At 32.5% G+C, this 12196-nt stretch overlaps 6 protein-coding genes across 14 annotated transcripts; 4 read left to right on the top strand and 2 right to left on the bottom strand.

Annotated features, from left to right (window-relative positions):
- Positions 1-41: 41 nt before the first annotated feature.
- LOC139086400 (DNA-binding protein K10-like) lies at positions 42-1775 on the bottom strand. The gene is made up of 2 exons (XM_070634847.1): positions 758-1775; positions 42-689 (listed from the first exon to the last, which is right to left on the bottom strand). The coding sequence occupies exons 1-2, from the start codon at positions 1616-1618 to the stop codon at positions 438-440; spliced, it is 1113 nt and encodes a 370-aa protein (XP_070490948.1). The 5' UTR covers positions 1619-1775; the 3' UTR covers positions 42-437.
- Positions 1776-1955: 180 nt separating this feature from the next.
- l(2)k09848 (lethal (2) k09848) lies at positions 1956-4284 on the top strand. 4 transcript variants are annotated; one of them, XR_011543981.1, is made up of 5 exons: positions 1956-2157; positions 2216-2453; positions 2700-3485; positions 3866-3944; positions 4036-4284. XR_011543981.1 is itself a non-coding variant. In XM_070634415.1 (4 exons), the coding sequence occupies exons 1-4, from the start codon at positions 2070-2072 to the stop codon at positions 3876-3878; spliced, it is 1125 nt and encodes a 374-aa protein (XP_070490516.1). In that variant the 5' UTR covers positions 1956-2069; the 3' UTR covers positions 3879-4283. The 4 variants fall into 4 exon arrangements, 3 of the variants coding, with proteins under 3 accessions (XP_070490516.1, XP_070490517.1, XP_070490515.1); XM_070634415.1 differs by having other exon boundaries at positions 3866-4283; XM_070634416.1 differs by lacking the exon at positions 3866-3944 and having other exon boundaries at positions 4036-4283.
- LOC139086100 (luc7-like protein 3) lies at positions 3524-6616 on the bottom strand. Of its 4 annotated transcripts, none has more exons than XM_070634419.1 (6): positions 6432-6616; positions 5674-6320; positions 5440-5615; positions 5160-5375; positions 4929-5095; positions 3524-4543 (listed from the first exon to the last, which is right to left on the bottom strand). In XM_070634419.1, exons 1-4 carry the CDS (start codon positions 6549-6551, stop codon positions 5353-5355), a joined length of 966 nt encoding a protein of 321 aa, XP_070490520.1. In that variant the 5' UTR covers positions 6552-6616; the 3' UTR covers positions 3524-4543; positions 4929-5095; positions 5160-5352. The 4 variants fall into 4 exon arrangements, with proteins under 4 accessions (XP_070490520.1, XP_070490519.1, XP_070490521.1 ...); XM_070634418.1 differs by having other exon boundaries at positions 3524-4105; positions 4328-5095; XM_070634420.1 differs by lacking the exon at positions 4929-5095 and having other exon boundaries at positions 3524-4105.
- Positions 6617-7045: 429 nt separating this feature from the next.
- Positions 7046-9032, top strand: LOC139086362 (mesoderm induction early response protein 1). Of its 3 annotated transcripts, none has more exons than XM_070634788.1 (3): positions 7046-7184; positions 7284-8424; positions 8503-9032. In XM_070634788.1, exons 2-3 carry the CDS (start codon positions 7300-7302, stop codon positions 8860-8862), a joined length of 1485 nt encoding a protein of 494 aa, XP_070490889.1. In that variant the 5' UTR covers positions 7046-7184; positions 7284-7299; the 3' UTR covers positions 8863-9032. The 3 variants fall into 3 exon arrangements, with proteins under 3 accessions (XP_070490889.1, XP_070490891.1, XP_070490890.1); XM_070634790.1 differs by having other exon boundaries at positions 7053-7196; XM_070634789.1 differs by having other exon boundaries at positions 7056-7204.
- Positions 9033-9070: 38 nt separating this feature from the next.
- LOC139086427 (myosin heavy chain, clone 203-like) lies at positions 9071-10108 on the top strand. The gene has a single exon (XM_070634881.1). It carries the CDS (start codon positions 9071-9073, stop codon positions 10106-10108), a length of 1038 nt encoding a protein of 345 aa, XP_070490982.1.
- Positions 10109-10220: 112 nt separating this feature from the next.
- LOC139086430 (GRIP and coiled-coil domain-containing protein-like) lies at positions 10221-11462 on the top strand. Its single transcript, XM_070634883.1, has one exon. The coding sequence runs from the start codon at positions 10221-10223 to the stop codon at positions 11460-11462; it is 1242 nt and encodes a 413-aa protein (XP_070490984.1).
- Positions 11463-12196: the final 734 nt, after the last annotated feature.

Here is a 12196-nt window from a genome sequence, read left to right on the forward strand (position 1 = left end):
TTAAATATAATAAAGATTATTACAGCGATAATAAACATAATTACCGAGAATGCTCTAAAACTTTACACGATACTCTTCACTATTATTATTATTATTATTTTACTAATTTTTTTTAATCCTTTTTTCATCATTTTAAAAATTGTTTTAGAAAGAAATTTATTAGGTATTAATTATATTATTAGGTATTTTGAAAAAATAAGTGTGTCAAAAAGTGTTTAATTTCTCAAATATTTCATTATTAAAAATCGTAAGAAAATCCTTTCATTCATTCAGTTATTGAACACTAATACTAAAACTTGGTTGGAAATTAAGATTAAAATTAAGAAGTTCTTCGAATATTTAATTAATTTATAATAATATAATTAAGACACGACAAAGGAAATAATAAAAATGTATAATATTATGAACAAAATACATCTTATCTTAGCTACAAATTTTTAAGCTTGTCCTGCGACCTCAGCAGTTGCTTCCTCCTCTTTCTTCGGTGTGGTATCTTCACTTTCCTCCATTTTTTCGGAAGTTTCTGCTGAGTTTTCTACGGTTTCGGCTGCTGCTTCTGTTGTTGATGTTGTTTCTGTAGTAGTAGCTGTAGTTGATGGCTCACCATTTTCTTCTTTAGCTGCCTCTGATTCCAATTTCGCTTTTTCCGCAGCTTCAGCTTTTGCGGCCTTTGCAGCTTCACGTTGAGCCTAAAGGAAATTAAATTCACATAAATTAGCATCAAGTTTTAAGAAAATTGAGTTTAAAGTTTGTTTACCTTCTTTTCAGCCTGATATGCAGCCTTAGCTTCGTCGTACTTTTTCACGAAAACTTCACGTTGCTCCTTGAATTTGGCAAAAAGTTCGTCATTCTTTCCTTTACCCTTCATACTCTCCAAAATCTCCTCTTTCTTGGCATGTTCTGCTTTAATTTCATCGGTAACAAATGGAGCTTCCAATGAGTATGGATCGCGTTGCTTTTTCTTCCCTTTATTGCCTGCATTCCTCTTGTTCATGTTTTGCTTACGATTCTTGGGTTTATCGACTTTTGTCAAATTGGGATTCTTTCTATTCTGGTTGTTGTTTTTATTTTGTTGATTGAATTTCTGGAATTGTCGTCTCATTGGACCGCGCATTGGTGGCATAGGAGGCATTGGACCTCCCATCATCGGTGGTGGACGAATTGGCCCAAACGGTGGCATTTGACCGCCATTTCGCATATTTCTGAAGTTTGGAGATTGCTGCATTCTCTGATTCATTGGCATTGGAGGTGGTGAAAATTGATTTGGTTGATTCATCATTTGCGGTGGGGGTCCACGTCTTTGTGGCTGATTATTCCAGTTATTCTTATTTCCACCATTCTGAAAGTTTTTCTTCTGATTATTCGGTCTTCGCTGGTTTTGTTGTTGTTGTTGCTGATTTGGATTTTTCCTCTTGTTATTGTTCATATTGTTTTGTTGCCGTTGAGCTGGTAGTTGTGGTTCATTAAAATTATTGCTACTAAAGTCCATATAGCCCGGATTTTGATCATTTAATTGTGGTGCATTGAAATTTTGTTGCTGTTGAAAATTTTTACGCTGATTATTTCTTCCTGGATTTCCTCCCTGATTCTTCATCTTTCTCTTATTTCCAGCCAACATTTTCAATGCTTTAGAGTGTGATTATAGCTCGAATAGTCTCACTAATCTAAAATATTGCTGTTTCTATACGCTTTTTGTAATAAAAATGAATATGAAGCGTTTTTTTTTGTTTCTCAAAATTTTTTCTTGACTTCTGCACGACGGCTTTTGTGTTCGAAAATCGAGAAGTTTCCAAAATTGCACTAGTTCCTTATAAACTTACTATATGATATGTTTACAAACTTTTTAAAAGTTTATTAAATACGTTAATGTATAGATACTATACTATTTAATTCATTAAATGAGACTTTTATATTTTTAATGAAAAAATGTCCGACGAGTGTAGAGTTCTAATTAGAAAATGTCAATGTTCTGCGTAGTTCCAGAAGGGGCTTCAAAGAATGTGAATTTTTAAAAATTTGAAATTAATAATAACAATCGAAATTAAATATAATTAAGCATATAAATCAAAATGAAATACACTACACATAATGTTAAGAACGGTGATTATAAAGAGAATCACGTCCTTTATGTGGGAACACAGACAGGAAGTTTTAAAAGTAAGTCGCACTTTTGTCTCGTTTTTCCTTGATTCACATGTCTCACAATTTCATTTAGGAGTTGACATCTTCAACGAGGATAATCCATATAAACAAACAAATCTTCAAAATCTAGATGCTATAACTAAAGATTCAAAAGTAACAGCTTTATGCTGGGCAGATGATGATAAAAATGAAATAATTTTAGGAAGAGGAGATTCAGTTATAAGGACATTCGAATGTGACAAAAATCAATTCTGCGAGACAGATCTGTCCATTCCAGAAGGCAAAATTGTTGGACTTGCATGGAGTCAAGAGTAAGTGTTGCATAAAAACATCTTTTGTGCCATTATTTGTGCTTGAATGGAAAAACTTGAAAAACAATCGGATCCATTTGACAAGTAGCTGATTGCACGTAGGCCATAGAAAACTAGATTATTAGTCGTTGTCTATGTTAAATTGCTATTTGGAGAAAATGGAATTAGATATTGAACATCTGTTAAATTTTTAAGCATTGCCTACTTAGTTTAATTATAAATCTAATGAATTCTCTTTATTTATAGCACAATTGTTGCAGCAAGTGACACTGGAAAAATTCATATCCTCAATGACGCAATGGATATCATAGAAACAGGAGATAATATATCCAAAATGAGACAGTGCAGTAGCAATAGAAATTTAGTAGCAGTTGGTGGCAAGGAAAGGAAAAACAACTTGAAAGTGTTTGATTTAGAAACAAAAAAGCAAATATTCACAAGCAAAAACGTTCCACACGATAATCTGCAATTAGAAGTGCCTGTTTGGGATTCAGATATGTCATTTGTAAATAACAACGATTCATGTTTAGTAACTTGTTCAAGATATGGATACATTAGATTTTATGACTATCGCCAACAACGCCGACCCATACACAATTACACAGATAGTCGAGAACAAGCCTTTAATTCGTTAACAGAGAAAGATGGAATCATATATGTAGGAACAACGACAGGAAGTCTTTATGCATTTGATCTTAAATCAATGAAAATTCCTCTCCATACTTACAAAGGAGCAACAGGAAGCATTTCAAGTATAACAGTTGATGAAACTGGAAATTATCTCTTCTCTTCATCCTTAGATCGTTATGTCCGTGTTTATGATTCTAAAAAAACACATCTCTTATATCAATGCTATGTAAAATCAAAAGCCAGCGAGATATTAATGAGAGTTGCTGACGATCGTCTATTAAGTGAACACAAAGAAGCAAGTAAACAGACTGTTGATGTCAGCGATGAGGAATATGAAACAATGTTTAACAAAATGCAGAAAGTTAACGACGATGCATCAGAACCTAGTTCAAAAAAATTAAAGTTAGTTAAGCATTCACACATGAAAAGACATAGCGGGATTGTATTTCGCACATAAAACCCTCTTAACTTTATTTTCATCCTTCTTTTTTGAGTCTTACCACTTAAAACATCATTTTTTTTTTTAATATTTCAATTGTTTATCGCACTTCCTTAATATGGAAACAATATTTCAACTATAGTTTATTAATGAACCTGTTTTCTCATGAATTAGTGGCATATATTACTATAATATCCATTAAAAACCAATGAGAGACATTCTGAAGAAAACAAACGGTTTTCAAAAATTTGAAATTTATCGCGATTTTCTAACCAATTTTTTTTTTTTTTTTTTAAATTTTTGACGTTACAAATTTTGACTTTTTTTTTGTATTTTTTTGCAGATTAAAAAAATGATTGACTTCGTGAGAATTAAGATAAACGGTTGTCTCTCATTGGCATTGAAATTAATTTATTACAAGAGTATGTAAAGTGAAAAAGAAGAGGAAAAAAGTTATAAAATTCTTATGAACTATTCGCACCTTGAATCATTGATTTTGATGTTCTTTCGCAGATCCATAAACTAGGTGATACTTTTTTATACACGAGATGACGACTAAATCTTCTTCCTAAGGATACATACACTGAAAAAGTTTCAAAAAACAGAGGAATGATGTAAAATAAAATATTTTTTTTTTTGAGAATTAATTAATCAATAGAACATGAAATAATAGACTTAATCGAACTATTTGTAAAAGCATAATATGTATGATTAAAATTATAATAAAATTTACGGCATTCTCGTCGATTAACTAAATTCATAAAAATAATATGCTTGGTATCATTATCAATTTCATCATAAATACCTCAGAAGTGGACTTATTATTATGGACATTTTTATTTAGGAACATTTGCGAGTCAAAGAGGAAGTTCCTGTTGCTGAATTTCCTTAATTTATACATAAAATATGAAAAGTTTTTCAACAATGAGTTTTCAATCAATGAATTCTGATACCTTTTTTTTCATTTCAATCAATTGCCTTTCATTATCCTTCATATCCGTTAACGCAACATTTTAGTCCCCTATTATTGTGTTTGTGTGATGTACATAATTAAAAAATCATCAAATTGTAATTGACGAGAAGTTGACATGAATTTTAATCGAGAGTGGAATTTCATTAGCATTTAATGGATGGGATGAGACAATTAAGTTTTACTGACTTGAAATTTTCAGAACAATTAACGACTTTCAAAATTTTAAAAATCTAACGGTTTTCAAAAATTTGAATTAATACTTTTTGAGGTTCAAAATTTTGAATTTTTGAACTTCAGCGGTTTTGCAAAGTGAATTTGAAGGTTTGCGAGTCCAACCAGGAAATGCTACTAAAATCCAACCCACCGATAATTTCAAGCCAATTCCACATAAATCAAATTCAAAAACATATCTCAACAGAAATAAGTCACTAACCTGATTTGATATGCATTTTTTGTGAGAATATGTATGTACGGACTTTCTGACTCATAGAAAACATTTAGAAGTGGTATCGAACGAAATAAATGCTTAAAATTTGTGCAATGAAAATCAAAAATAGAAAGGGACATGTCTCTTTTTCTAATAGTCTTAATTACAGTGAACTAAAAATAAAAATGTTTCGAATTTTTTTACGAAATTTTGGCGATAAAATTCAATTTCACTTACCTGAAAAGTTAGCTTTCTATCGTAATTAATTATTATTTTTGCAAATAATTAATTTTTTTTGTATAAGGGTTTTTAAAAAAGTATTTAAAGGATATTTTGTTTAGATATTTTGGGTACCTCTATTGCGAATTTGTTGATTCTATTGCGTATTGACGTTTTGATGATATTTGTTTGGGCAATTGAGGACTTTCGTCTATGAACGACTGCGGCGATCACCTAAAAAAATCCAATATGAAGTTTATTAGAATTTGGAGTTAGTCAAAAATTTCACAAAACTCACGTCTATGACGGTCTCGTCGGTCGGGACTCCTTGAATCTCGTCTGGACTTTTTCGGTGAACCTCGTCTGTCGTTTCTAGAAGACTTGTAATCATCACGTTTGTCTCGAGAACGACTTCGTCTGCGATCACGTCTATCACGCTCTCTATCTCTATCCCTGTCTCGTCTGTGATCATCTCTAAAAGAATTAAATCCTTATTAGTAAAGAAAAGTTAAGGAAATTCAAAGAAGCTTACCTAAAACGATCATCTCGACGTCGTGAACTACTGCTGGATCCTGATCGTCGTTCTTCTAATTCCTTCTCAATATATGCTTTGTGATCCTCAAGTGCTTTTCTCAACTTACTATATCCAATGTGCTGCTTACCCATTAAATGATCATCAATCCGACTTTGTGCATCGCCTATAACGAGAAAAGCTGCGCAAGTACTGCATACCTCCATTTCCTTTTGCTCCGAAAAATTAAATCCACAGCTTTCGTATTGTTTTATGAGCGCATCTTTGTCTTCCTTCATCTTATCACACAATTCCATCAAATTTTGTGCTTGATCGACATCTCCTCTCACGCCAGCTTCCTCTGCTTCACGTATGAGCTTTGATATTTTGTCGTTGATATTAGCTATGGCTTCAGCCTGCTTTGATAATGGACGTTGATCAAGTTTTGAGTTCATAAGATCCAGTCTCTGTTTCCCCTTCTGAATCTTTCGATCAACTTCCTGAATCATATTTGATATAAATCGTACAAATTCATTTTCAATATCTAATTTGCGACTACATCTTGGCGCTTCCTGGTACATTTTCCGCATCTCCTCATCGTGTAATTTTGTGCACGGCCCAAGATCCGATTTTGTATTTACAAATAAATCGTGCGGACAGAACGAGTGCTGGATGTTATGAAATAGAAATGATCAATATAATTCAATGCAAACGTTGTTAATTTTAGAAATCAACAATTGAAAATTGGTTGTGATAAAATGTTAAATCAATAAAATTACCAGAAAAAATTTGCAATTTTCACTATCCTTCCATGATCTTTCCTTTGCCTTCTGATCTACCGGCAAGTTGCGGTTCCTTCCCATTAACTCGTCAAGTTGCTCACGCATATAATCTACCATTTTGATGACTTTTATTAAAATTAAATTTTTTTAAGGAAAAAAAGCAAACATCGAACGAGTAAAAGTGTCCGTGAAAGCGCGTAATAAAAGCGCTTCTTTGATTTGAGATTTAAAAGTTCTTGATTTCTTCTATAAATTCATTAGTTATATATTCAGGTACAACAATTAAGTTTATAAAATTAGTTTAAGCATTTTTGAACACTCTTTGATTGCTTAAATTGACAATTTTGTTTCAAAAAACTGTTACAAAGAATTTTTGAAAAAATGTATTTCGAAAATCGAAAAGTTGTGTACATTAGCTGTATAATTTTCAATGTTAGTCTGTCTAATCAAATTCGTTTATTTTTTATAAAACTTAATAATTTTAACGAAATTCATCTGATTTTATTCATTTTTTCATCAAAAATATACGTTCATTTCCTCAATTGGAACTTATTGAAGGCTCTAAAAATAGGGCCATTACTAGTGTAATTTGACAATGTTGTCGTTTTGGACGGGATAGTTCACTAGTCCCGTAAGATTCAAAGAAAACAAAATTTAAGACTATTTCATTAAAAATTAGTTAAACTAACATAAATTATCAAATTGACGTAATTGTTTTGTGCCGGAATTAAAAAATTTTACTTATTTAAGGCAAGTTGGACGGTAAAATGGTCATTTTCTATTGTTTTACAATTTTTTGGCTTCCACAGCAAATTTTTTGCGCCGATTTTAATGATCCTTTATTTCCAGCTCTAAAAGCCGTGATATGAAAACTGATGAAGGTGAGTCGTGTTCTAAGAACACAGATGTTGATAAGGATAAAAATAAAGATCCAATTAATGAGAATATAAAGGATACAAAAGGCTCTGAGGCGAATGAAGATTCCGCCTTAAAAGAGGATTCATCGTCCAATGATGATACACTATTTGAGCCGACAGTTGACATGCTAGTAAATGATTTCGATGAGGAACAGACATTAGAGGAGGAGGAAGCAATGGCAGCTAAAGAACAGGTAGATCCAGGAGAAGAACTTTCTGATTTGCAGCGAGAGAGCGAAATGCCGATTGAAGAGCTATTAAAATTATATGGATATGGAAGTGGCCCTCCGACAATTAGTTCCGCATCGTCATCATCAAGAAAGAGACGTAAACGTCAAGATAAAACACCTCCCAAAACCAGTAAAAAACCCTTACAAGAAGTTCCAGAAAAGAGTGAAGAATCTACAGCTTTATCAGCACCACAGTCACAAGAAGAAATTGCAGAAAATTCGGGAGATGAAGATGCAGCAACTACAACAACAACAACCAATAATAATGAAAATCAATCAATCGATGATGAAACAAATTTTGAGGAAGAAGAACCGTCAGAATTAAAGAAACTATATACAGGAATTTATGCTGAAAAAGACGGAGAACTGAAACTCGATCCAACAGCTTCTGATGAAGAAGATCTCGATTATGTACCGGATGAAGAAGATGGCAAAAAAACTATTATGGTAGGATCTGATTATCAAGCAGTCATTCCTGAAGGTCTTTTACAATACGATGATGTTTTACCGTATGAAAATGAAGATAAACTACTTTGGGATCCAAGTAAAGTCAATGAGCCTGATATTGAAGATTACCTTAATAAATTCTCAACAACAACCAATGGCGGTATTAATCATACAGTACCCCAAACTACAGGAACCAAGCATTTACGTGATGATGAGCAGGCATTATTATTATTAGTTCAGTGTGGAAACAATTCTGAGGAAGCATTGAGAAGAAGACGTTTAGGTGCTGTTCAACCAACTAATACTATGAGCATTTGGAGCGAGGAAGAATGTCGAAATTTTGAAAATGGTCTGAAGATGTATGGAAAGTGTTTTCATGAAATTCAAGCGCAGAAGGTATGTTATAACATTAATTTCATAATTAGCGTAATCCTTAATGATTTCGACATATTAACATATTGTCCTATTTTCTAGGTAAAAACCAGATCAGTTGGCGAATTAGTAGAGTTTTATTATTTATGGAAGAAGACAGAACGTGCAGATCAATTCGCAAACAAATCTCGATTGGATAAGAAAAAGTACAACTTGAATCCTTGCGTAACTGATATAATGGACAAGTATTTAGAAGAGTACGACAATGGTGGTACAAATAATCGAGAGCGGGATCGCAGCGTTTCGCCAAATGTTAATTCCAATTCCTTACTCCTTACCGACACAAAACGTCATCGAAATGAAACAAGCAGCAGTTCTGGCGGAAATAATAACCAATTGTCTCAAGATAAGTTAGTTAAGCAAAAATCAATTGATGAAAGCACAGCAATCAAAACAGAATGATCGGAACGATCGTCGAACGGAACAGGATAAATACATTAAAAATTTTTATGAGGAAACAAATTGAAAAAAAATATGATTCTTTATTAATGTACACAACAAAAAGTGAAGTTTTAATTAAGTTTAATAAACAAAGAAACTGGTTTAAGTTAAATATTATATTACATTAAGAATCCTAGTTATCATTGATTTTTCCAATTTTCGTATAAAAATGTCTAAAAATTTAATGTGTGACAAGCTTGTTAATTTAATATATCTCAGGAAGGACCTTGAACAAGAATGTGACAACGTGAAGGATGAAATCTTGGATGAGAAAGCTAGGAAGCAAGAGGCTGCTGAAAATGATTTGCAAGAGAAGTTGCCGAAATTCTATAAAGATCTGATCGAAGAATTGAATGAGAAATTGGATGTCTTCAAACTTATTGCATATGATCTTGGGAAAGATGCAATGGAATTTCAGAATAAAGCAATTGCGACTGAAAGCTTAGCTGAAAAGCAAGAAAAAATTTTGAAGAAAATTGACAGGAAAAATTCAATATTTGAGCGGCAAATCAATGAAAAGATCCACGAAATGCGCGAGAAATACCTTTTAAAATTATCAGAACTAAATCAGTATAAAGGTCTTTATATCGAAACTGAAAATCTCCTTCAAGAATCTATGGAGGCACTGATGGATTGTGATAAAGAACTAAATAGCAAGGCTAAGATCCTCAAGCAATATCAATGCTGCATTAAAAAGTACAAAGAAAATAAAGCAAGTGAGGCTGAGAAGGAAGCATTAGAGAATCTAAAAGCTCAGTACGAGATTATGCTAGGAAAGTCAAATAACTTGCTGTCACTTATCAGCTGCATCCAGGAAAAGATTTGTAAAATTAATCATGAATCGGAACTGACGAGGAAAATTATCAGAAGGAAATTGAGAGTCGTCAAGGATTATGACAACTGGTCTGTTGATCATATGCTGGAAAGGAAGCGATCTGTTGAGGCTGATATTGAAAATTCAAGAATGAAACTATCCAAAGAAGATTTTGTGATTAAAGAGCTAAGGAACAACATAGAAGCTCTAAAAGACAACATAGAAATATCTGAATTTTCCATTAAAAAGCTTGGACAATATTCAACAAAATTAAGTCAAAATAAATCTACTGGTCGGCGATATCTCAATTTATCAAAAATAGCTTTAAAAGCTGAACAGAAAGTAGTTTTGGGAAGGGATCATATGGGCAGCACCATTGTTATTAAATGTTGAAGTCTCAGTAAAAATAGAAATATTCTAAAATTTCAATCTTAGTAACCTTTGAATTATTTTTGAATTTTTAAATCTTCTCAAAATTCCAAATTTTCAGTAGTAAAATTTCATTATGAATTTGCCAACAATTAGCAAGTCTGACTACCTCAAGCATTACGAGCCGTACTTGGGAAATAAAACAGCAACATTTTTCGACAGTTGTAAAAACTTTAAATCAGAGATTGATTGTTTGCGGAAAGTTGTCAAGAAATACTATGTTGAGGAAAATTTTGACCGATCTGAAGATCCAGTGCCTGTTGTAGAAGATCCCAATATTCAAATCAAAACAGAATATCAGCATCAGCTGCGCAAATTTGACGCCTTGGGTAAAATCAAGAATTTGCTTCAATGTCTTCTTCTGTTCACCAAAAGTGATGATGACAATGATGAGTGCCTGGATATGGAACTTTTTGGACTTCCTTTAAAAGAACAAAAGCTTGTTTTGTTGAAAAGAATAAAAAATCTCAAGCATTGTAAGGAGTTAGGGAAAAAGACCTTGAAAAAATTGCAGGAAGAGTTACTGTCATATCAGCAAAAAGAGCGGACAATGACATTAGAAGCCATCAGCATGACTGACCTGTTCAATTCAAAATGCAAGCCTGTTAAGATTTTAGAAAAGGACATTAACAATGAAATCACCAGAATCAAAGAAGCCTTATCAAAAAAATATGAAAGTTTGTTCCTTATCAAACTGAAATATGAGAAAGTTGACGTCCGTATGAGAGAAATTTTCATACCAAAACTCACAAATTTGGAAGTATCGTTAATGGAGAAACGCTTTGAATTGGAAAAAGTACAGAACGACTTTTTAGAGACGATGAAGCAAGAAAAAATTCAAATGAAAATCGACGATGAATACGATAAAAAGATGCGATTTTTGTCAAAAGACTACGACAGGATTGTTGATGATAATGAAAAGTTATCTAACGAAATTGAGCGTATGGAGAAGTCTCTCATAAGGACATTCAGGAAGAAAGACAAATTGACAAAGTCATTTGCAGAATATCTCATCAATTCCGGACAGAACTCGGCAATTGATAAGAGTTTGTCGGAAATCCAAAATAATGAATTAAGTTGTGATCTATGCTATGTTAAGAACTCCACCAACAATGACTACCTTCGTCAAGATGTCGCTATAATAAATCTAAGGGAACAAATCTGCCGCATGATTCAAAACATTTCTAAATCAAACAATTTTATCAACGTCCTCGAAAATGACCTGAAATTTCTCAGAAATGAACATCAAAAGTACGGCATTGGACAAGATTACATGGGAAATACAATCATGACATCGAAAATTGAATTCAATATTTGATCATGTTGTCTATAATTTGAACAAGTGTTGTGCGATGTGAAAATACTTTCTTATTAGCTCTCACAAGACGTTTAATCGTTGCTTAATTGATGTCTTTGTCAATAAATTTTAACATACTCGACTCGACTAGACTCTTAAAAAAATTAAAACATGCTCTGTGTTAATTAACTCGTAATTCTTTCACATATCCTTTTACACAGTCATGAACCCTAAGTCTTAACCTTTCCTCTTGTTTTATAAATGCATATCCTGACGCATCAATCTTCATGTCGTACGTCATTTAATAAATAAATAAACACATCATTAATAACAAATGATTATTCAAATTTCTTACGAATGAAGACATAGACCTAAAGTAATAAATTTTATTTCATTCTGCTGCTGTGTACCTAATACAGAGAAAGTTGCTGTCGTCTTCATTAGAAATTGACAATGTCTTCTTTTCTATGAATCTTCCTTAATGACATTCTACATATTTTGTCTTTAAAAATTATCATCTGCTCTTGAAAAATATTATGAATATGCGCACGCGGTGGCTGAAAGTTGAATGTTGGGTACTCAAATACAGGATGTGACGAAAAGTGGTAGGAATGGTTGATTATTGAAGGGATTTATAAATGATCTGATTCAGTCATAAACTTCATTAAAGTATGATCTTTTAACGGAAATTCCATGAATAATTTGATTTGTGTGATATCTTGTGGATGTGCGTAACTGTGGGATTTTTGTGGATA

The sequence above is a fragment of the Chironomus tepperi genome, unplaced genomic scaffold, assembly GCF_022539635.2.
Source record: "Chironomus tepperi strain 1889 unplaced genomic scaffold, CSIRO-AGI_Ctep_v1 contig_85, whole genome shotgun sequence".
Lineage (NCBI taxonomy): Eukaryota > Metazoa > Arthropoda > Insecta > Diptera > Chironomidae > Chironomus > Chironomus tepperi.

What these genes read in the sequence shown, in the direction of transcription:
- LOC139086427 (XM_070634881.1), top strand. Translation starts at nt 9,071, where the DNA reads ATGTCTAAAAATTTAATGTGTGACAAGCTTGTTAATTTAATATATCTC.
- LOC139086400 (XM_070634847.1), bottom strand. Translation starts at nt 1,618, where the DNA reads ATGTTGGCTGGAAATAAGAGAAAGATGAAGAATCAGGGAGGAAATCCA. An exon ending in CATATCAGGCTGAAAAGAAG is followed by an intron (nt 690 to 757) that starts GTAAACAAACTT and finishes AATTTCCTTTAG; the next exon opens with GCTCAACGTGAAGCTGCAAA.
- LOC139086430 (XM_070634883.1), top strand. Translation starts at nt 10,221, where the DNA reads ATGAATTTGCCAACAATTAGCAAGTCTGACTACCTCAAGCATTACGAG.
- LOC139086362 (XM_070634788.1), top strand. Translation starts at nt 7,300, where the DNA reads ATGAAAACTGATGAAGGTGAGTCGTGTTCTAAGAACACAGATGTTGAT. An exon ending in ATGAAATTCAAGCGCAGAAG is followed by an intron (nt 8,425 to 8,502) that starts GTATGTTATAAC and finishes CCTATTTTCTAG; the next exon opens with GTAAAAACCAGATCAGTTGG.
- LOC139086100 (XM_070634420.1), bottom strand. Translation starts at nt 6,551, where the DNA reads ATGGTAGATTATATGCGTGAGCAACTTGACGAGTTAATGGGAAGGAAC. An exon ending in CGTCGAGATGATCGTTTTAG is followed by an intron (nt 5,616 to 5,673) that starts GTAAGCTTCTTT and finishes TAATTCTTTTAG; the next exon opens with AGATGATCACAGACGAGACA. An exon ending in CCGACGAGACCGTCATAGAC is followed by an intron (nt 5,376 to 5,439) that starts GTGAGTTTTGTG and finishes GGATTTTTTTAG; the next exon opens with GTGATCGCCGCAGTCGTTCA.